Below are 23,899 nucleotides of genomic sequence, written 5' to 3' on the forward strand. Positions count from 1 at the left end.
TCAAGGTTTTGTTTGCAGAAATATGCTGATGTGAATTCGGTATTTACTTATGCAGAAATCAACTACAGAACTGAAACAATCTGTTCTACCATTTTATTAGTGCATTTAATTTTTACCTAGTTTGTCTTGCAAATATGTTTGTTATTTCCAGTTCCGAGCTGCAGCTTCGAGTGCTACAGGATTCCCGCGGCTCTGGAAAGCTCCCAGAGCTTTGCATTTCACAGTCACAGAATATTCCGAGTGGGGAGGTCCCAGAAGGATCACGGAATCCAGCCCTTGAGTGAACGGCCCCTACGGGATCGAACCTCCGAGCTTGCTGTTATTAGAACCATGCTCCAGTCATTTTTAACCTACACCACTGGTCTGTGTCACAGAAATTGAGATTTCCCTAACATCTGCCCTCGAGAATATCTGGTTGGCAGATGAGGAAAACAATTCTACGCAAAGAGTTTTTTGGGGTTTTTTTTCTGAATCGTTTCGGCACCACAGCCTTCACTGCGGCACTCGGCTGTACACGGCAGCGCTCCCTCCCTCCAGGGGGGGATCAGCGCGATTCCCGAAGCTGTTCCTGGGTCCCGTACGGCGGGCCCTGCGCCCGGCCGCCGCCGCTGCCCCTCACGCCGGGGCGGTCGCGGCCGCCGCGCTCCCGCCCCGCCGCGTCACTGCCGGAGCGGCCCAACATGGAGCCCGGCGGCGGCGGGGACGCGCTCCCGAGGCTGCGGCGCCTGGAGCGGCGCGGGCCGGAGCCCCGGGACCCGCAGCAGCCGCAGCCGCCTGCCCGGGGCGGCGGGACGGCCGGTGGGTGGTGCCGGGGCGCGGGGAGCGGTGCCGGGCCGGCGCTGGGACGGCAGCGGGGCCGCCTCGGGTGGCGCGGTGCGGAGCGCGGCCCCGCCTGCCCTCCTCAGGTGTCCGCTCCTGACTGCGAGCTGGGCGGGGGGATGCGAGGGGCTCGCAGCCGCGGAGTGCCGGATGCGGATGAAGTGCTCGAATGCTCCGGGCCCAAGCTCCAGTAGGATGAGGAGGAATCTAGGAAATGAAAAATAAAGCTGCCTGTAAGCTCCAGCAGAGCTGTGGGTACGCTCGGCTGGTGGCGGTGCGTGTGGAGGAGTCGGCACATGTGACACTGCTGAAGGCACACGCGCCGCCAGGAACTCCTGGTGATAAACTTCAGGGTGTGAGACATCAAAACCACCTCGGACACCTTTTTTTGACAGTGTGTATAAATACTGTCTTACATGGTTACTGTCGTGCACAAAAATGGCTTTCTCATCTGCTTGCTCTGATGTCTCGCTCTCTCTAACACACTACGTGGTAATGAGGGGAAAAAGAGAAGGTAGTTTCCTGCACAATGATAGTTGCAATTTACCTGCTGAAAGTGTGGAGTGTAGGTCCAGCTAGCTCCTGAAACTGCAGCTGAAAATTTGTGAATTATCTGCAGTTGAAAACAAGAAAATTATGCCTGCAATCGTTTTGCATATACTAAAATTCATTAAGAAGGTTAGAAATAAATTAGTAATTGGAAGTAACAACGTGAAATTCTATATACTAGATTAATAAAAATGGTTTAATAACATATGGGGTTTTTAATTCGTTACAGAGCCCTTACAAAATTTAGTCAGCAGTTTCCTAAAAAAAGACACAGATACGGTGTTGTGCTGATTGTTACTGCTTTATCCTTTTATCAAAGGTTACTTTGCTTAGTCTGTTTCATTTCAGAAAATGTTCAGAGTTCTTTAGAATATTTGTATACAAAGGGTATTATGATGAGTAGAATAATCTCCCAAGATAAATGAATTAAAAAGATAAAGTATCATGCTTTATGTAACTATAATCATACTTCATTTAATGACTGGCTTTAGTGCTATAATTATGTTCTTATTTACAGAAGAGTCTACAGCTGTAGAGAAGACGATGAGGCCTCTTAACAGACTGAATATTCATTCTGCATTCTGGATTTTGGCATCAATAGCTGTGACATACTACTTTGATTTTTTAAAAAATATTAAAGAAACTATGCAAGCAGATAGGTAAGGTATCTTTTCTTACAAAAAGATGTGTTTTAGTCCTATAATCATACGCAGTGTGTTACATCTGGTCGCTGTATTTAAATTATGGATGAATAAGATGTGCAATAGGAATAGAGAAACCTGGGACTGTTCATCCTGGAGAAGGCTCAGAGGCATTTTGTCACTGCATGTAAATACCTGAAGGGAGGGTGCAAAGAAGACGGAGCCAGGCTCTTTCCAGTGGTGTCCAGGACAGGACCAGAGGCAGGGGGCACAAACTGAAATGGAGGAGGTTCTCTCTGAAGATCAGGAAACACTTTTTACTGTCAGGGTGACTGAGCACTGAACAGGTTGCCCAGGTAGGTTGTGGAGTCTCTGTCTTTGGAGATACTCAGAAACAATCTGGACATGATTCTGGGCAACTGGCAGTAGCTGAGCTTGCTTGAGCAGGGAGGTTGGAACCAGATGACCACATAAGCTGATATTATTGAACTAATTCTAAAAAGCAAATACAATGCTTACAATTTGCTACAATTGTTTTTTTCTCTATAAACTCTACTGAGCTTTGTACGTGCAAAGTTTGCTCTATACCAGACATTTTAATACTGTACCTTCAAGTTTTCATTTAAGTTCAAGACATAGCTGCCTGTTTTGTTGGAAGTATTTAGGTTTTGATTTTATTTTTTTATAACAAACCCCCTGAAAATCATCCTTAGAGGTCAAAGAGAAGTTCATTTCTCTAGAAGATCTGTAGATGATTTTGAGTAGGTCAGCAAAAGATTAGCGAAATAATTTCTGTGAGGTAATTTTTCTTTCCAGTCTGTTTCTTTTCTATTAAATTATTTTCAATGGGATTGATGTATGTTAAATGCTTTTAGATAGCTTCAGCTGGAAGTGCTTTTAAAACACATTGCTGTTGTCATTGTTATATCAGTATGTGGAAGCTGCACAGGGCTCTGTGCTGGGAGTTTCTCTGGAGCTGCTCTCCCAGGCTAGTTATACCTTTCATACACCTGACTGCAAAAGCAAAACCAGTGACTTCAAGGTGTAATCAAAATTTGGGGTCAGGACCCTGTCTTCCTGCACTGCTTGTCTGGGTAGGCCATGGCAACAGTTCTCTTAGTGCAGGATTCTCAATTGGTAGTAACAAGATTTCAAAGTAGTGTATTATGTTTGCTGTACCATTCCAGAGCACATGGTACCTGAGTGGGAAGATCCTTGATTACCCTTTGTAATTTAGTAATCAAGTTATGGTAAGAATTAATTTTTCAAAATTTTATTTGTTAATACACGTTCAGATAAGATGTTACTAAAGTGCATCTTCCTCCCAAGTTGCTTTATCTGAACTAGTTTTGAAGTGTGTCCTCAAAGAGATTCAAAAGTGTGTCTCCCTAAATTATCACATACCCTGTGTTTTTATGATTCTGAGTTTAAAATACTGGATTTCTCCATGGTTTTCTTCAGCAGTTACACAGAATAATCTTCATGCTTCTTGTTAAATTTGAGAGTTCCCAAACTGAAATCATATTAAAGCATTCTGCAGCATTTCTGTTGCACAAAGATCACCAGTCTAATTTATAGTGAAAAGCACAGTTGGAGTGGAGCCTGTTTTATTTTATTAGTGACAAAGTAGTTTTGGTGTGGTAGTATAGTAGATTCCTGACAAGATCTGTCACATTAAATTTCCAAAATATTTGAGGGGAAAATATATGAAAAGAATGTTTCATTGCAAAATTAAACTCAGTTTAAGAGCTTTTAAGGGCAAAAAGTGTTTTGTAAGATTAATTTAAGGTAAAACGTACAGGAACTCTAGGCCACAATCTGGATTTTTAACAGATATTGCCTGTTCTGTTTGTCAACTGGAGTGAAGATGGAGTGTGCAAACTGCAGTGTGACAGTGCTAAACATGGTTTAATGTGCTTTTCTTCCTGCAGCTGGTGGCTTTACTGTGGCACTTGTTTATTGGCTGCATGTTTATGTGTTGCCTTTTACTGCATACTGTATCTTGAGTGGTACTGTGGAATTCAGGACTATGATGAACAGTACCCTGCACTGATTCCTATCACAACAGCTACCTTTATAGCAGCAGCAGTTTGGTGAGTTCAAACACTGTGTGCAAACTTCTGCTAGACCTGTGCAAGTCTGTGTGTTAGTGGGCCCATTTTATAAGAACTATCATTTCTGTAATTCTGCTGTGTGTATTGATGACAGTACCAGTTCTATGTAGCATAATATCTTTCACTTTCAACTTTCATCCACAAAGCAAGAGTTGCAACAGTTGAAACTGTGTATTGTGTACTTGGTGATGTACCGGATCTTTTCTGTCTTGAAAATTTAGGGGTAAACTGAAGTTATTGTTGCTAGTGTAAATTCCTCACCTCTGGCAACTACTTGTGCAGTTTACAAATTAAGACAAAGGTGCATTGTCCCTATCTGAGAAAAAATTCAGTTCAATCAGTTTCTGTCAGAGTTCTTCATTATCAAACAATCTATAAGTAGCAAACATACACAAAATGTTAGACTTCTCATTATTGCTATTTGAGCTTTAAGGGTTTATATTTTGTCTGAGAACGGTACTTTTAGTAAGAGTTGCTTTACTTGTGAGATTATATGAGAACTGAGCAAATGTGAATGAAGAAAATTATATACATTTTGCTGGTAAATTTATTTGCTTTCTGCATGAAAATTGATTTCCTCTTGTTTAGCTGTTGTATCGGAGTATCAGTCAGTATTGTTGCAATGGTGAAAAAAAGGAAGATTGAAGAAAATAAAGGTTCCCTAAGGTTTATAATTAGTCAAATCTGTAATTCTTGTAAGTCAGTTGTAAAATAAGTTGGTTTTTCCCTTGTCTCTTCAGTTAACTGAAATCTGTCAGGATCAAAGCTCAGATTAAGGCTTCTCTCAGCTGCCATATATGCCCATCGAAAAATCAAAGAGTAGGTCATTTTCAGAGGCTTCAGATACAGATTTTCTGAAAGTAAAAGGTATCTTTACCCTTTACCCTTGATGTGTTTTTTTTTCAGAAACAAAGAAGTATATTTCCAGGTTAAGTAATTTAAATCTTATTTCTTCTTTTGAAGAAGAAGTTTGCTCCTTTTGAAGCAGTTTCCTTTGTATGCCTGGTGTTTCTGTAATGTGACAACTGAACTTACCAAATATTTTCTGCTTTTATTCCCAGTTTCAATGTTGCCTTGTGGCATGTCTGGTCATTTTTGACACCTGTGTTGCTCTTCATTCAATTCATGGGTATTGTGATGCTTGTATCACTCCTGGGATAAAGCCTTCAGGTAAATAATTGAATTTTTTAACACATAAAAGTGTTTATCATATAGGAACTGCTCTGTTAAGGGTTGGGAGGCTGTTTGGGGGTTCCTTCTCTATGTTTTGTGGACATTCTTCAAATTGTGACATTTTGTGGCATATAGAGTAAGCAGAGAACATGCAATTATCAAAAGGGGAAGAATATCATTTCCACTTCTCTAAAATTCCATACATTGAAAAGAAACGTTAGTGAGAATGGATGGTTTTGAGATGTATAGGACAAAAACCTGCAGCTTTTACCTAGATTGGGAGAACTTCTTAGTAAAGTTGTTTGACCTGATAGTAAAGGGGAGAAGATATCAACATCCATGGACAAAGGCCTTCTCCATTTTTTTAATTAAAAATCTTTGTCATGTCTTTGTCTTCAAGTGTGCTGTTTTCATTTTCTGTGATGCACAGCCCAGATCAACCTGCTGTGTGGAAAATTGCCAGATATGAGAAGGTATTTGTTCTTTCTAAAAGAACTTTTCAAAGGCCAACCCATCTGTTTTGTTGACTTGAAAAATGCATCCTAAATAACTGCCACATCTCTTGTTGGGATATACTTATCAAATGAATCCAGTGAAATGTCAAAAGCTAAGGAGGACACCAAATACAGTAAATAGGGTAAAGGATGTCCCCTGTATCACAGGTGTCTCATATCATCCAGGGCAGCTCCTCCTTCAGCAGGTCTTGTTTGTTGTACTTCTCAAGGGAATAAGGAGGAAGCCTGTTTGGCTTTGCTTGCCATCACAAACCCTTTCTGGTGAAGAGATCCCTCAGCATTTTTAGGAGTGTAGCAAAAAGAAGACCATGCTGGATTGCTGGATTTAGAGTGTAGCCACTTGAACTGACAAAGTTGTAGGCAAAAAGTGTTTAATGTCTGGGATGGTGAAACTCAGATTTTTTTTTTTTTTTAATAACAAGCTGAATCACTGTTGCATTTTCCCCTCTATTTTTGAGATATCAAGAAACCGGATTTTTAAGGAGATAATTAACTTCTACTCTGACAAAACTCAGACTTCTGAAAAATACAATACTTAATTCAGAACCTCTTTACTGTGGCAAAATGCTGAGTCACACTTGCTGATACAAACGTGTCCATGTCTGTTGGATCTATCTTGTGTGTTCTTTCTCTGCACTTGAAGTATGTGGGGAAATTCTGTATAAGGTCAACTAATTATTTGTCTGATAATTAGGGACAAGTTATTACTTGGTGTTCCAAAATTATTATTTCATTTATGGTACATCTTGTGCAGTATATGGAACATTCAAAGATTTTTGTTAAATTTGGTTTTTTTCTTTTCTTTCAGCTTCATGTGAAGGACTCAAGTAACTGTAATCCTGCAAAGTGTATGTCACTTTTGTTACATTCCAGTACTTCTGTTGTTTCTAATACTGCCTGTTTGCTCTAATACAGTAATTCTTAATCTACTTGATTTATAAATCAATGGACATAACCATAGGAAAAAGCAACAGATTAGTCAATAATTGGGAGATAAATATGTTGTACATCTCTTAGTAACATGAAACCTTTCATTTTGTAAAACTTTGTAAAACTTCTATTTATATTTGAGTATTAAGCACATGGGTACTAAGTAATAGCACCATAGAACAGTTAGTGTTGAAAGGGACCTTTAAATATTTTCTCTGGGGGCCTAGAGGTTACCTACTCAAACTTCCTGCTCAAATCATGTTGTTTGATTTGGAAGTAAGTGATACTTAAATCAAGTGCTGTGGGGTTTTAATACTATATTCTTTCCATTTGAATTGACAGGTAAAGTACTCTTATCTGGAACCTGTGTTTGTACTTGTAAACTTACTTACAGGAGACATTTCTTGATCTCTTAAATTTCTGCTGTTATATGTGTTACCATGTAGGAAATACTTTATTATCTAATGTCTTGAATTCAGATATGCTAGTGTTTAAAAAAAGCATGGATAGGGGTAAGGGAAAGCTGGTTGACATTTGGGAGTGCCATCAATTAAATAAATAAATTCTACTTGTGCTCATACAGTTTGTCCACAGCCAAAGGTGGATAATCAAGCTGTGAATAACCAGCAATACAACTAACAATATTAACACTACACAAGAAATTTGGAGCACACGTTAAATTCTTTTGATGTATGTACTGTTTTTAGTATTCAGGTTGTTTTTTCTTCTGTAAATCAAATTTTCATTCTTAGCAGTGCCTGTTAATGAAGTTGCCATTTTCCTTACTCAGCAATGAAGAGGCTGATATTAACTTAAAAGCTACTAGTTATACTTGGTTGGGAAAATAAAATAGCATTTTATTTTTATTAAGTGTCTGTTCATGTTGGCTGAGATACTTAACTATCTGAAGACCTGGGCACCATCTGGTTGCTAGACCACTTTATGTAGATCCTTGTGTAAATACTTTTCCATACACGCATTTTTGAAAATAGGAGAAATTGCGTATTGAAACCTGTTAAAATCTACTCCTTGTGAGTGTAGCTTAAAGTCTGGAGTGCCAAAGGATACTGTGTTCTTCACTCTGACTTCCAAATTCACACCATTGCTGAACACATGGGATGTTTAATAATGACAGAGAATATGCATTGTCTTTGGTTGTTACTGTTCCATTAATGAAAAAATTTGGGGCCTAGTAGTATGTAATACAAGGGATCAGACAAACCAAAATAAAGTGCATTCAGCACTACTTGAAGTACTTTGTAGGATAAGTTAACAGCTTGACTTGTTTAAATGTAATATTTAAATTTGCCAAAACCAGTCATGCTTCACATCTTTAAAGTGCAAGTTGCTTATCTTCAGGTCTTCAACTTTTAAAAGGTTTTAACAATTTTATGTCTGCATACACAGGTGCATTTGAGTAGCTTTCTTTATTACAACATTTAAAATGCAGTGTTGCTCAGGGACGGTTATTATAGCTGTATAGTCAGCTATATAAATGCTCTACGTGTTTTAAGTTGCCTTGTGATCTGAATTAAAATTACTGTTTGCTACATGATTTTTAAAATTCATTCTTCTGAACATCTTAATAAACTTTGTACAAAAATGATCACTTGTTGTTCAATATTTAATTGTTTAACCATCTAATTACATTTTCTTGGAGACTTCCACTCAATCTCATTGCTTTTTCTATAAATCAGATGTTCATATAGATTTTAAATACTGTACTTGACTCAGAGTACCTTTGTCTTTCATGCCCCTTCAGCTGTGTTTATTGAAGGTGTAATAGCACTTTGTTCACCTCTGGAGAGCTGTTTGCCTTCAGACTACTTTGATGTCTGAGAATCCCAGGTAGAAATGCTCATTGTATGAAGTTCAGCAAAGTCTTTCACTAACAGATCTGAGTATCCAACACAATACTCATTCACTTGTGTGCTCAAAAGGAAGTAGTGGCAAATCTTGTAAGAATGTAAAACAATGCTTGTTTTAATTGTTGTAACCTGACACAATGCTGCTGCCACTTCTGTGAACTCCTTGCTTTTGTTATTTTCCTTACCACCAAATACAGAATTTAGGGCAAGGGAGTAGAAAGAGGTAGCAATTGAAATCCCCACCTCAACTAAAGCTTGAATGTATTCTCTTGGTACAGACCACCATAGGTATCTTCTGTATCCATTTACATTATTTCATTTCAGGATGAGAGTGTGTACCAGCACCAAAGAGCTTTCCTTTACGGGTGACAAGGGATGCTCTTGGATAATTTGAAGTAAAATAGTCCGTGCAGTGAAGATTATTTATCACAGTTGCCCATAGAAGCTCTGTAAAATGGAAACATCTTTCTTAGTTATTCTTTAAAGGTTACATTCTATGAGATAGAAGTAGGATTTGGCAATTCCACAATGCCATTTCTGATAACAATGGATGTAGCTGTGAGCTAGAGGTGGTTGAAGCCTGACTGTTTGACTAGTTATGCTTTTGGTTTAACGGGCCAGAGAGAAACATAGGGCTTCCCGTTAAGTGCATTCCTCAAAAGGAAAATTTGCACATGGTCTAAAATACCTGTTTCTTGAGAACAGGACAAAAGGGATAAAGGACAGGAACTACTTCTTCTTTATGTTTACCTAAATAGGTGATTGTCCCGAATTCACTCATTCCACCTTTCTGTCATTTTGTTTTCCTTCCCTGTTCTTTAAGAGGCTTGTGAACCCCAGACACTTATATGTAAGCTCAGAAGTGTCCTTTGTTATGTAAGAAAAACCCCTTTATTAATTTCTAGCTTCAGAAGAGAAAAAGCTTAAAATTACTCCTTTGCCAGAGGAAGTGGAGTAAAATAGACACTGTATTTTCAAGATATCTTTTTTTTATTATTATTTTTATTGTAGTTGAATTAGTGGCTTAATTTCATGCAAGGTGTGGGTCACTCACTGTAAAAGCCAATGTTTTGGGTAATCAATATGACCCCAACAGGTACAGAGCAAAAATGCAAAAATGTAAGATGTGCTTGGCCTGAACAAGGACCAGTCTGTCTTGGTGTTTGGCCTCCAAGCTATGCTCAGCATCCAAATACCTAAGTTAAGAGATTTCAGTTTAAGTAGAAAAGGGTCAATACTGAAAGTGTGTATAAATATTGGGAAAATGAATATATAAGAAGGAGACTAAATTCTGCAGAAGGTTTTGCTACTTTGAGCTCAGTGGTTGCTTCTCCAGCTAGCAATTCCTAAAGTACTGTGTTGTCAGAATGGGACTTTCTAAAAAAACCAAGGTAAATTACGACTTTTGAAAGGTCTAGAGAATTCCTGGAAAACGAGGTTCTGTCCTACCAGTGAAAGTACCGATTGCTCAAGAGAACATGGCCTGTGGAGCCCAGAGTGTGAAGCACGTGTGTCATCACTGCTTCGCTGTGCAAAGGAGCTCCATCAGCAGCTGGTGGCTCCTGGGCTGCAGGGCAGGCTCCAGCCTCACCAGCTCCAGGTTCTCGGCTTTCCAGCTGTCGGGCCGGGGTTTGTTCAACACACGGTGTCTTTTGCAGCTTCCTGCCCAGGGAACGTGTTACACCGCACAGGTCCCCCGACACGGACCATGTCCCCATGTCCCGCACCAAAGGAAGCCGGGCAGAGCTGGCTCCGAGCTACCCTTCGTCCGAGTCACTTTTCCTCACTCTGGTGTGGACCCCAGCTGTTGTCAGTCTCAGGGAAGAATGTCCCACAAAAACCTCAGCGGCCTTTCCCGCAGCGGGGAGCGCGGGGCTGCCCCGGCAGCCGGGGACCCCCGCCCGCGGGCAGGGCACGGCCAGGGCCGGCGGTCCCGCTCCGCCCCCGCCGCGATGGGGGACGGGCCAGCAGCGGCCTCGGGGCTCCCCGGGGAAAGCGGGGCCGCCTGCTTGGAGCGCCTGGCCGGCGGCGTGGGAGATGGAGCAAGCCGCCGGGTGCCCCGCGGTGGGCGGCAGCTACCCGCAGAAAAACGCCGAGATCCTCAGCAGCCAGTACGGCATCAACCTCTTCCTAGCCGGGCTGCTGCTCACCTTCGCCTGGGCTGTGCATGCTGTGGGCATCAGCAAGAGCCACCTGCTCTCCTACCTCATCACGCTGATGCTCATCCAGCTGCTCTGGATGCTGTGGTACCTCTGCAGGAGCTGCACGCAGAGGAGGCTGATCCGGGACAAGGACACACACGCTGGAGCCCGCTGGCTGAAGTGTAAGTACGGGTGGATGGCACAGAGTGGTACCTACCGCACAAGGGACATCTGTGCCATCACCTGTGTCTGCTGCCTCTTTGTTACCTCTCCATCCCTACCGGGAGGCATCCTGGTATTTGCAAACTGAATGAACATGCAGTGCACTCTAAAGTAAATATATGCATAAGCTGAACATACTAGAAGATTGTATTGGGAAGCTGTTTGTTAAACATCCTCACTTTCCAACCTCCCATTGATAGTGCTGAAAGCTCTGATGCCTTTCTTCCTTACCAGGCTGGTTTGGTGAAACTTGAAAAATGAAATATAGCTAGCGGAAGAGGCAGCTTTGTTGGTGTCTTGCAGCTGTTTTGGAGGAACTATCACCTTTTCCAGATGGTATAATGCAATTTACTCATGGTAGTACCAGTCAGAAAAGCCCTGAAGCTCTGTCTATACCAACGTATATCAGAGATTCCTGTTTATATGTGTACAGTGATGCTTTTGAAACATCTTGAGTTATACAGAAGAGGACAAAATCCCTGAGCAGATCAGTTTGTTATCAGTACATAAAGCAGTTAAACAAGGAATCTAAACTGAGAATTTGCTTGCAGAAAAAGTATACAAGTTTGTGAAGGTAGTGGTGGGGTGTGCTGGCCCTTATCTGCAGTCAGCTGTGTACCAGAGTGAGGATACAAAGGTATATTGAGAGAAGGTGTTTGGTCAGCACATCACAGAGTTGTAGTGACAGCAATCTGTGTTTTCAGGTACCGAGGAAAAGCCTACATCAGTGCTTGTGCAATAATAGGCAATCCCAGCCTCTTCCAGTCTCAGCACTGTGAATGATAGATCGGAAAGTATTTAAGTGGAGTGTTATGACAGCTTTCCCCTAAAATGTTTTCTACCTACTAACAATGAGACTACAGCCAATATTCACAGCAGCTAATTAAACTTCTAAATGAAAATTCCAAGAACACCTGACACCTGATTGTTTTGAAAAGTAAGGGTGTGCTGTGAAAATGTAGTTCTCAATCTCAGTGCTTGTGTATCATTTACTTTCTTCGCAATGTTAACATTTGTGTTTGAATTGCTGACAGAAAACCTATTTTTTTTAATGTCTTATGTACAGTCATGGTCTGTAGACTCTTTCCTGAAATGTATGGAGTTCACATACCAACTTGTTCCTCTTGATTATTTACTATTTTTCAAGGCAATGTTAATCTCTCAAGCATTTTTCATTTATTAGCTTATGTGGCTTACAACCTCCTGAAATTCATGCAAGGCTTAATATGATCTTACCTAGGGCCAAGCTAAGCTTTTGTTACTCAGAGGGTAGCTTTCCCCTCCTAAATATGGAATAAATACTGCCTAGCATGGGTAAGTACAGCAGGATCCCCCACCCTCTTTTTTTTGGCGCCGCATTCACAGCATTTCATTTGTCCTACAGAATATAAGGAGTCACAGAAACTAAGAAACAAGATCCTAAATTGAACTACTAGGTTACCTTATCCATTTCTTTTACCAGCACAGGATGGCTCTTTGTACTGGCTTCTCAAGGGCTGAGGGTTCCATGGCTTCTCTTAGGCTGCAATTCAACAAATTTGCCCTTAGGGAATGACCTACACTTTCCTGTTCTTGGGAGTTTCTTGTAGTTACAACAAGTCTGTACAACTCCTTTATCCTCTATTGGTAAAAGAAAACTTATTTGAGCTAAGGAAAAACTCAGGTGGCAATTCCTCTGCCAAGATCCCCCTTGCCCTCCTCTTTATCAGTGCTATTGTCATAGAAATCTTTTACGTGAAAGATCAAAAGTCCAAAAAGGAAAGGGGAGGATGGAGTGGGACAGACATATTTTGTTTGGGTTTTTCCACTGAAAGCTTCCTGCAATTTTTTTATTAGCTCTATCAGCTACTTTTGAAAAACATCTTTTTGCTGTTATTGTGACAGCAAATGTCCTTGTATTAAACAGTATTAAATGAGTGTATTTTCATGAATCCTTTCACCCTGTGAATATCATTTTAGTGAAAGTGGTGGCAGTTGTCTGCTTAGACTGTTTTGCTCTGACAAATGTTGGAATGGAATGATTCAATAAAAACCTCCTATAACTAACTCCTGGTACATGTTTATCAACCCTGGAAGGACAGATGATTGCTTTGTAAGAACTGCTCACAGGAAGGTTTCCCAAGCCTTTCTGCACCAAGGTGTCAATTGTGTGAACCCTTGAGCTTGGTTCTCTTCCACCTGTGTGGTTGACCAAGAACCACTCCTGGAGTCTGAATGTGGGAAAAGTTTGTGGCAGAGCTGTGTCTTTAATACAACACACTTATCCTGACCCAAATAACCACAGGGAATCTTAGGAAGTCTTTCCTTGACTTATTCCAAATGTTTTTCCCCTAAGTATGCTCTCCTGCTAGGAAAAGCTCTCTGACCATTCTGTGGGAAAGTTCAGTGAAGTGAGCCAGAGAACTCAAAATGAAAATCAGTTGGCTTCACAAACAGCTTTATTTTATCACATTCTTTAGCAGCACAGTTTCTGTTTAGAGCATTGACAACTAGTCAACTTAAAAGGTCTTGACAGACTTCAGCTTGTATCTTTTTACTGCCTGCATTGCATTGCCAATTATTTGAACAATAATTTAAAATGAGACTGGTATTTTTGCAATGTATCATTATGTTTTTCTGATCTTCTTGATGGTAACTAGCAAGAAATGAGCCAGCACTTAGCAATATTGAAAATCCTATTATTGATCCCTTAAGACACAGAGGTCTCAATGAATGTTTGAAAGGATAAAATAATGAAACAGCGCTCAATAGCCATAATTTCACATTTCTTACAATTTTAAATGAAAATAATTAAGTGGTGGAATTATCTTCCTTGAAATTACTGGTGTCCATTTAGTATTAGCACATACTACTGAAGTTTCTATCACAAAAAGTTGTCAGAAAACCTATTAACATACCATATGCAGGGTCATTAAGGTTGTGCTTTGATTTTTGACTAAGAAAATTAGTACAACCATTCTCTTTTGAAGCCCATAAATAAGCATGTTGGACACTTTGTATACACTTGTAATGTGGCCACCTGGGCGATTGCAGAAATATCAAAATACCATTTGAATAAATGAAACAATCTGAAATTAAGAGTCATTAAATTCTTCTAATCCTTGGAGGTCAGTAGTCTATAATCTTTTTGCTTCAGAAGATAGCTTTTGCCTTCTTATTGAAACAATTATAACACATGAGAAATGGACTCATTTCAGACAAATAGGCTGTTTCCTGCCTACTTTGTAAATAAACCATAAGTCACAAAATCAATCTTAGAATAACTCAGGTAGGAAGGGACTTCTGAAGTCCATGTAGTATAACACCTTGCATGTCTAGTTACCTCAAGCAGAGTGATTTATAATCAGTTATATTTATAATTTTATAATCAGAACTAGAAATTCTAATTTATATCATAATTATTAACATTCTTTAGATAAGGAAAGAAACATACCATTTGATCTCATGAGTAGCCTATAATTTTATATTTTACACAAAATTATACCATTTAGTTTCATACACAATAAAAATGGCACCTCTATTTAAAAGCGTGGGCTCCCGTCCTGTTATGTATGTTAGAATACAAATGAGCTGACCTAAGAAGCATAAATTTTAAAAAAATGTATGGGATTATACACATGCATGAAGTGCAGAGCTGAGGTTTTAGATTTTGCAATACAAAAGCAAAAGTTTTTAGCTCCTGGTAGAAATTACACTCGATCAGTAATTTTACAGTGTTTTTATTATAGAGGGATTGTAAAGCAGAAGCATAAAATCCTACTGGTATTCATACCCTTGTGATTGAAAAGGTCTCTGAAGTCTATTTTTGTTTAATTTTAATGAGTGAATGAAATAATAAACAAAATTACAGTGTGTTTATATAATTTCTGTTTAATTTTTATCAATGCAACTTTAACAATAAAGGTATTGATTCAATAAATTTTTAATTTAGTGTTACTTTTTCACTACCACATGTCAAGTGGAACACATGGTACTTATATGGAAGTTAGGTTGTGGCCCTATATAAAAGATAAATATTCATCCAAGTCAAACTAGTGATGTTATTTACTCTGTAAGGAATTGTAAAGAAAGATTACATTACTGATGCTGGTTTATATCATGAGGTCTGGTTAAGGTCCGTGGATAAATTTTTATCTAGTCTTCATTCAAATAAGTCCAAATTAAATCCAGTGAAAACTTGCTTGAAAAAAAGCTTTAAAAAAGGAGAAAAAAAAAAACCAAACCCACACAAGCACCAAAAAAAAAAAAATCCCTCAAACCAAACCCAAAGTTTGGTTCAGTAATCTCGTAGCCAATTATACTTTGTCACACAGGTACAAACCCAATAATAACAGCAACAAAAAAATGAACAAAGGGAAATGTATTTCAAAGTTCTTCAGGGTATAGAGTAATATGTTAGGATATTTTTGTGTGTGTGTGAAATATAGATACTGAAATTAAATCTTTGGTTCCTTTCTAGGAGAACCAAGCATACAGCTCGTTGTGGTTGTGGTCTCTGAGTTACAGTGTGACCCCCCCAGCCATGGGGAGGGCACACCAGGTGATTGTGTGACTTCCCCTGTGGAGGGGTTGGGCTGGGGGATGTGAGGTGATGGTTCAGCTCCCCAGGAGTGCCCAGTTTGCTGTGGGGCTGCTGAGGGCAGTAATCCTGCCCTCTCTGGCTGCTTCAGTGCCACTGTCCCCTGGGAGCCTGTCCTGCCCAGAGCTGGGCACTCTGCCAGGGGCTGAATGTCCTGGGCAGTGCTGGCCTGGTGACTCCTCCCTGACCCTGAGGGGCTGTCCAGTGGAGACCCTGCTCCATGTACTGGGCAGAGGCTGTCACAAATTAGAGGCACTGATTTCATAGAGTCAATTATCTTCTTGAGCATTTCCCTTATTTCCCTAAACAAGAACACAGGTATTGATCAACTTTCATTCCCCTAAAGAGGTTTTGTATATTTTACTAATAGTGTCTAGACACTATAACTATACATTAAAATTTTCTAAAATCTTTTTCATTTGTAGGTGGGATTACACTATTTGCAGTGATTACTTTAATTCTGGACTCCTTTAAAATTGGATATTATATTGACTTTTCAAACTGTTTATCACCAACTGAAGGCATTTTTCCTGTTACACATGCTGTTCACACCATCTTACAGGTAAAAGTCACTGGTTGTACTTTTATATTAATCTTTGTTTCTTCTCAAAAGTATATTTTATCTTGTCACCAGTGGACTTAACACTAATTTGATTTCTAATAATTTCACAGAATACTTTTGAGGACTAAATGCTTTTGCGTGTATAGTAAATTCAAGCTTTGCAACCTGAAATTCATGGGTTCCAAACATGGGTTTGAAAAAAAGAATAATAAAAAAATGTTCTCCTGTAGTTGAAGTTGAACTTTTTATTTAGTTGAAGTTACATACGGAATTTTCAGAATTTTCAGGCTGAAAGGAGTATTTTGGCTAAAGACAATTCCCTTGTTTATGTACTTGGGACTTGCCACACAAGTTCAATTCAATCTGTCTAACCTGATGTTCCTTTGTGGTTAGAGGTGTAGGCCTGGTAAGTTAAAGGTGACAAAACCCTTCCTGGCTGGTTCTAAAAACTTGCACAACTTTCCTGTAACAAATGAACGTGGAAGTTCCTTCGAGAAGCATTTGGTTGTTCTTGTCAGTGGCTGCACAGTAGCAAACGTAGTCAGTGACTCCTGTGAAATATTCCAGCTGCCTGTTTGGTATAAGTCTGTGGGTCTACAGTGTGTGGTGACACTCCATAGCTGGTTGTTTCTCACATTAACTCCTCTAAACCCCTGTCAGCAGGTTTGTAGGGAAGAAGGAAAGAAAAAGCCACTCAGCCGAGATACTCAATCATAGCCAGGCACTTTTATGAATTTTCCAAAGGGTTTATGTCATTCAGAAAGAAATGTTTTCCTGGCAGTTGTGGTTGCATGTAAATGAGCAAATTTAAACAGTAACTCTCACCCCATCTATGTTTTTTCTGAAATTCGGAATTGGTTGAAGTATTCTTAGTTTTACATTCTTGTAAAATCCACCTCCATGTCTTGCAACTTCATTCCTTCATCTCTGAAAAACAAGCCAATGAAATTAAGCTCTTCTGTATGCTGATCTGAACACAGCATTCTTCATTACAGCCAGTGACCCAGAGCTGACAATGTTTCCAGCCACCATGAAGTGGAGTGTGGAAGAATGGTGAATAAAAATGTTGAACAAAGGCAACAAGAATTCTAATTTAAATTTTACATCACCCAGTGTCACTGAGTTTATCATCTACAGAGCTTAAAATAACAAACACTTGAATGTTAGCCTGACAAATCAAAGAAAAAGTTAAATTTAAAAAGTAATTAACCACATACCTCTTACCTAAGCCTAATTTTCTTCTGTCTTTAAAACAATGAATGAAATCACAGCAGAGAACATCCCTAATATGTAATATGTGTCATCAAAAAGCCAAAGAATTTGTTTTCTACCAGATATGTATCAGCTTCTGTTGTCATTTACTCTAAGTGAGGCATCCTGGTACATGCCATGAAATTAACACATACATTCTGCACTCATGTATGAACTAACATGTTAGGCTGTGCATTATGTTCTTCTGCAGGCAGAAGTCCCCTTGAGGCAATGAGTATTCTGTGAGCCAAAACTGGATTTTATGCTATTTCTGTACTGAGTTTTCCTATTTCTTCCCACTATCTTGTGTCTGAACAGATCTTCAACACTTATGGTTTTATAAGTTTTAAAGAATGGTTTCAGATCTGCTGTCAGATTTTACTGCATTTATTCCAGGATGGGAAATTGAATATGGCATTAGAGAGTAAGGTAAACTCAATTTGATTTCAGCTGAAACCTACATGAAATATTTTAGTCTTTACATCTGGGATTTTACAGTGGCCACTCCTCTCATTGATAAATGCTTCATTAGAGGAATTGTTACTGCTGGGTAGCATAGTTGAGCCATAAAGAACTGCATTTGTCTAGCACTGATTACCTCAGAAACAGTGACTGTGAAGGCATCCTGCAGTAATGGATGCTGTGGAAAAATGGGCTTCCAGTTACTCTAGTTGCTGAAGAAGAACCCAAGGTTTTTATCACTTTTCAGACCATTTCTGGAATACCAAACCAGGCAGGTTTTTAAGAGAAATCTTAGGACTGTTTCTCTCCTGATAGTTCACCTACTGATGAGTTCAGTATCCTAGGAACTATTGGGAGTTAACAGACTATTAGTGTCACCCTAACATCCCTGAGGAATATTGGTATAGCTCTTGAACCTATCCACACTTGGTTTTGTTTCAGTGGCAATCTCTTTCTGAGGGCTCCATTATGCTGTCACAAACAGAGAGTTCTAATTTTATTCCTCTTTGCCTTGACTTGCTAACTCATTGTTGTTATCTCTCTCTTTTGTTCCTTGAGTTTTCTGCACTATCCTTGGGTGCAGCTGCTGTGTCCTTAATGGGGTTGTCTCTCATGCAGTTAGTACAAACTTTTCTCATGCTTCCTGGGAATTTGTATTTTTATTAGTCAAGTCTAGCATCCTTTCATCAATCTGTTTTCCTCCATAGAACTGAATATATTTCATAAATTATTCAAACTTAGCATCACTATGCCCTGCAGCAATCAAACCTCTATCCACAGCCAGTGGCTTTATTTGGTTTGTCATTGAAATAAAATCTCTTCAGGTGCAGAAGGAAAATAAGTTTTGGTGAGTGATACTTAGACTTTCTATTGTTAAGCCACTGATTTTTCATGTAAGAAATCTCAGGTTCTGTGTAAATATCACATGAAATCATGAGCTCGTTCACATGTGTGGAGATGGAGCTGCCTCAGTTTAAATCATCAGAAGTGTTAACCATTTGAATGTCTATCTACAGATGCACTTTCCTTTCTGAGTGTTACACATGTGTATCAGTGTAATGATATTTCTCTGTATTTCTTCCATTTAGGTATATTTTCTGTGGTGTCATGCAAAGGATGTTATCCAGTCTTTCAAAACACTTGAAAGGTAAAGTGGATCTGATCCTCATCTGGCATGTTAATAGGTGTAGGTCTGTACAGTGCTTTAACACCAAAGATTTATTGTATGAGAGACAGTGGAAATATACAGAGATTGATTCCCCCTTGATTGCATTAAGTAGAAAGTAATAGAACAGTTAAAGTAACTCCATTTAACCTTATTTAATCTGCACTGATATTTTGTAACACAAAATAGTGTCAGAATACATATATTTTTCTCATGAGAGAGGAAACTGGCAATATATGATACCACAGAGTCACTTAAGAAGGAAGCATCATATATGTGTTTTAAGACTATGCACTATATTATGTTTTATTTATTTACTGAAAGGGAACCTGTATCACCAACCTGCAGTCAATGCAGTGTAACTGAGGTATTTTATATTGATTTTATGGAAAGCACCTTTTTAAAACTAGGTCTTAGATGCATAGAGTAGTTTGGGTTGGAAGAAACCTTTAAAGCCATTTAGTCCAACCCCTCTGCAATAAGCAGGGACTCCTTTAACTAGATCAGGTTGCTCAGAGGTCCATCCAACCTGACCGTGAATGTTTCCAGCCCATGTTGATGCTGGGGCTTGCCCTGACCCAGCTGCAGGACCTTGCACTTGGCCTTTTGAGCCTCATAAGGTTCCCACAGGGCCACTTCTTGAGCTCATCCAGGTCCTTCTGGCATCCCATCCCTCAGGCATGTCAACCACACCTCGCAGCTGTGCTGGATGAAGCTGTGCACATGCACTTGGAAACACAACCTCCCTTGTTCTATCCTTTGTACCAAATCAGATCCAATGTGTTCTCTACTTTTGTGAGAAGGTGGATTAATGTATATTAATCTGTCTGTACATAGGACATAAGTAAGCAAACATGGTAATTTTCAAAGTACTTATTTAAATTTATCAATGATCTGACCGGTTTCTATAGGAGGTAAAATAAATTTGCTCAGAAACACCATCTGTGGTGAAGGTTCTCCATTTGTTCTGCTCTCTTGGGTAAGTGTTGAAGCCCCATGCTCAGGAAGAGTGATTACGAAAGGCTGTGCAATGTCAGCTGATGCTATCAGTTTATAAGTAGATTTTAAAAATTTCTAACTGCAAGTTTATCACTGAGAACAATGTTTTAATAAAGAACTGTTTCTTGGTGAAGAAACATGAACAGCCTCAGGTGCAGGAAATCACCTGGCCTTGGTAGGTGAAAGGATTGTGCCTAGGAAAGAGATAGATACATGACCTCCTACAAAAAAGGGACTGCTTGGCAACGGAGGACGATTTTTTTCTGGATTTTATTAGGAAGTTCAGGACCATTAATACACTTCATTCTCCAATGCCATTCTGTTTTGCCAAGCTGAAATAGTTTGTCAGAGCCCAGGAACCTCAAAAAGGCATGGAGACCTACCCTCATTTGCTTTGAATGGAATAAAGCCTTCTGTTATCTTCAGCGCTCTCCAGGAGACAAAAATGCTTGGGCTAGAAGTTGGAGAAGATGGTGATATCTGTGAAGAAAGATCAGACAGAGAATATGAAGAAGCACTGCAGAAGGCTGTGAAATATGGTTTGCAAACAAATAATCCTGTTCAGATTGTTCAATCACTAACAGGAAGCTTGTCCAGCCCAAAGAATAAAACCCATCACATAAGAAACAATAAAAGCATTCTATGAATACTTTAATGAATTAGGCCATTTAATATATTGAATTTCTGTAAGGTTTTGGAAGACTGATTTCAGTGACTGCAGAACATCTTTAGAGATTGGTGATGATTTTTCAACCCTCCCCTGCACTGACAAATAAATAGTGCCATTTAGCTTGTACACAGAAAGTTAATCAATTTAATTTCATTTCACATATTTCATGAGATACAGTCTGTGAGGATTCCTGCAATAATTACTTTGTTTTGTAGGTTTGGTGTTATCCATTCTGTTTTCACAAATTTGCTCCTGTGGACAAATGGTGTGTTAACAGAGTCAAAACATCAACTGAATGAACATAAGGAAAGACTAATCACACTTGGTTTTGGGAACATAACTATAGGTAAGCAAAAGGCTTGGTGTGTTGTGAAATTCCTGCTCTAGCACACTCATACAAAATGCTGTCACTGTAGGATTTAGCTGAGTCATTCATGATTATGTCAGCATAGTCATTCCAGGACACATGGTAATTAGCTGATACTGAAATGTTGTGTGATCATTATCATGTATGTGAACAAGGCAGTAATTTTCTTCTAAGTTCCAAACAAATAGATTTTTTGAGAACATTTATTTTCAGGAATAACATCACTGAGGAACATCACTAAGAAACCACTTTATTACTAAGTCACAGTAATAAATTAACATAGCAGTGTTAAAAAGAGAGTTTATTACTTACTAAGTTATTTGTAAAAAAGCAAGTATGGATAATCTAGCAAGTCTTTCCCAGGAGAGTGATTGCATGTAGCCAGGATTCAGCGGGATGGCTCAAAGGAATAGAAGTTGTCTATTAGTGCTGTTTTACAAGACAAGGACTTTGCTCTGGGTGGTTTTTTTTACTAATGAATAATTTTCTCCATTGGCGAGATGGTGCAAGTTGTAGTCAGCAAACTTTTAGAGTAAGGAGGAAATAAAGAAAAAAGTTCTTCACTGTGAGGGTGGCAAGTCACTGGAACAGGTTGCTCAGAGAAGCTGTGGATGCTCCATCCCTGGAAATTTTCAAGGTCAGGTTAGATGGGGCTTTGAGCAACCTGGGATAGTGGAGGGTTCCCTGCCCACAGCAGGGAAATAGATGATCTTTAAGGTCCCTTCCAACCCAGGCCATTCTATGCCAACTGCTGGGGATGCCTTCTGCTTTCAAACCCCAGTGAAGCATGGGGAAGCCTTTTCTTAGGTGGGTACCTGGGTGTTGTTTGACTGAAATCTTACCTTTTGTGTTTCATTATTTTATTTATGTTTTATTTATTCACTTAAAAAAAGGAACCTTGATAATGCACATAACTGATCTCTCCTTCTCCTTTAGTTCTAGATGATCATGCACCTCAATGCAATTGTACAACAACAACTCTCTGCTCGATATTTTCTCAGGGAATATATTACCTATATCCCTTTAATATAGAGTACCACATCCTAGCATCCACGATGCTCTATGTCCTGTGGAAGAACATTGGTCGTAAAGTTGAGCACCACCAGCAAAACAAAACTCCATTCAAATTCCACGGCATAACTGTTGGAATGATTTTTGGACTGATCGTGTTAACTAGCACAATAGCCATAGTAGTTGTGTATTTAATTCAGATTGGAGGCTCAAAAATTAAAAGTGAGTTAGCACTCACTATGTTTTATTTGCACGCTATCTTCGTGTTGGCTCTCATGTGCACAGCTGGAATCGTCGCCCTTCTCATCTACAGACTGGAGGATAGATCACTGGATAACTCCAAGAACCCCGCTCGAAAACTGGATGCAGAACTGCTGGTGGGCACAGCTGCAGGGTCCTGGCTGCTCTCCTGGGGCTCAATCCTTGCCATTATCTGTGCTCAAGGTCATCCCAAATACACATGGTATAACCTGCCCTACTCTGTTCTGGTTATTATTGAGAAATATATTCAGAACCTCTTTATCATTGAATCCATCCACCGGGAGCAGGAAAAGGTGAATGAGGACATTAAAACTCTCAGAATCGTGACCATATCTCGGGGGAGCACTTTGTCCCTCACCCCCTTGTACAAAGAGATTTACAACGGCAGAGCTGCTCGTGACAGCGGTGACATACCCTGTCTGCTTAAAGGCAGCATCTGTGGCAGAGAAAACGATGGTGCTGGTGTTGCCAGAGAAGAAATGAGTCAGGACAATAGTTTGGTCATGCACTCAGCCTCAGATTTCTCATTTTACAGCAGAAACTCAGATACTAACAACAAGAGGAGAATTTTGAAGAACATCGCTGCATTTTTATTCCTCTGCAACCTTTCGGTAAGACGTTTTGAATGTAGTTCACAAGTTAATACCCAAAAGCTTCCCATCCTTTCAAGTCCGATAAGTATATTAAAATTGCATGGTTCTATAGTTTGTAGGCAGTACATTTTACTTCTAGAAGAGGTGAATATGCTTCTGGGGAACAAAGTTTATTTAAATGAGGGTAATAGGAGGCTCCTTTCAGTAACAGTTCAAAAACTGTAGCAACAGCAGAAGCTGAAACCCTCTTCCACCAGTGTGCCCCCGTAGCAACAGGGAGGGATTTCTTAGGGACTCCTGAACCCAGTTTGCAGCACGGTGAGTCACAGTCATTAGGGGCTATTGACTTGTAGGGCTGGTGATTAATACTGGCCTCACGTTCTTTCCCTGCAGCTGTGGATACCACCGGCGTTCGGGTGCCGCCCGGAGTATGACAATGGACTGGAAGAAATTGTTTTTGGCTTTGAACCCTGGATAATTGTTGTGAACCTTGCGATGCCTTTTTCTATTTTCTATCGGATGCATTCAGCTGCCTCGCTCTTTGAGGTCAATTGCAAAACGTAGATCATATACGGTCCCTCAGTGAACAATTGATTGAATAATTAATTACATAAATAACAGTTGAGGGAGTGGATGAATGGATGAGTGAATGCAGCAGCTGCTCAATAAATAGAAGATTCAATAATTTTTTTTAAAGAAGGGACAATCGCTAATAGCATGTAATTTTTTTATTTCCACATGTTTTGTTATATATGTGGTGTTATTGTATAAATACACTTTTCAGAATCATATTAGTGTTAATATGATTAACACTACATAGTAAAGTTAATTCATTCTCATTAATCTTTGTTTTAGTCAACTGGGATTTGTTCTCTATACAATTTGTATGGCTTTGATTTCATTCATTGTGACTTGTGAAAGGGATTTACAAAAAACTCTGTATGGCTTATAACACAAAATCCCAGAAAGAGCTTCTCTTGAATCACAGAGATATTAGGAAAACTTCA

General features: G+C 39.5%; 2 protein-coding genes across 3 annotated transcripts; both read left to right on the forward strand.

Annotated features, from left to right (window-relative positions):
* Positions 1–672: 672 nt before the first annotated feature.
* On the forward strand, positions 673–8,254 carry TMEM128 (transmembrane protein 128). Of its 2 annotated transcripts, XM_084204270.1 has the most exons (6): positions 673–798; positions 1,886–2,027; positions 3,941–4,102; positions 5,185–5,293; positions 6,620–6,659; positions 7,084–8,254. In XM_084204270.1, exons 1-4 carry the CDS (start codon positions 681–683, stop codon positions 5,282–5,284), a joined length of 522 nt encoding a protein of 173 aa, XP_084060396.1. In that variant the 5' UTR covers positions 673–680; the 3' UTR covers positions 5,285–5,293; positions 6,620–6,659; positions 7,084–8,254. The 2 variants fall into 2 exon arrangements, with proteins under 2 accessions (XP_084060396.1, XP_084060395.1); XM_084204269.1 differs by having other exon boundaries at positions 6,620–8,254.
* Positions 8,255–10,646: 2,392 nt separating this feature from the next.
* Positions 10,647–23,456, forward strand: OTOP1 (otopetrin 1; the record flags this gene model as incomplete). Its single annotated transcript, XM_084204291.1, has 6 exons — positions 10,647–10,932; positions 15,977–16,113; positions 18,915–18,973; positions 20,876–21,006; positions 21,964–22,910; positions 23,286–23,456. The coding sequence occupies 6 exons, from the start codon at positions 10,647–10,649 to the stop codon at positions 23,454–23,456; spliced, it is 1,731 nt and encodes a 576-aa protein (XP_084060417.1).
* Positions 23,457–23,899: the final 443 nt, after the last annotated feature.

Source organism: Fringilla coelebs, assembly GCF_963513975.1.
Source record: "Fringilla coelebs genome assembly, chromosome: 4".
In the NCBI taxonomy this organism is placed as follows: Eukaryota; Metazoa; Chordata; class Aves; order Passeriformes; family Fringillidae; genus Fringilla; species Fringilla coelebs.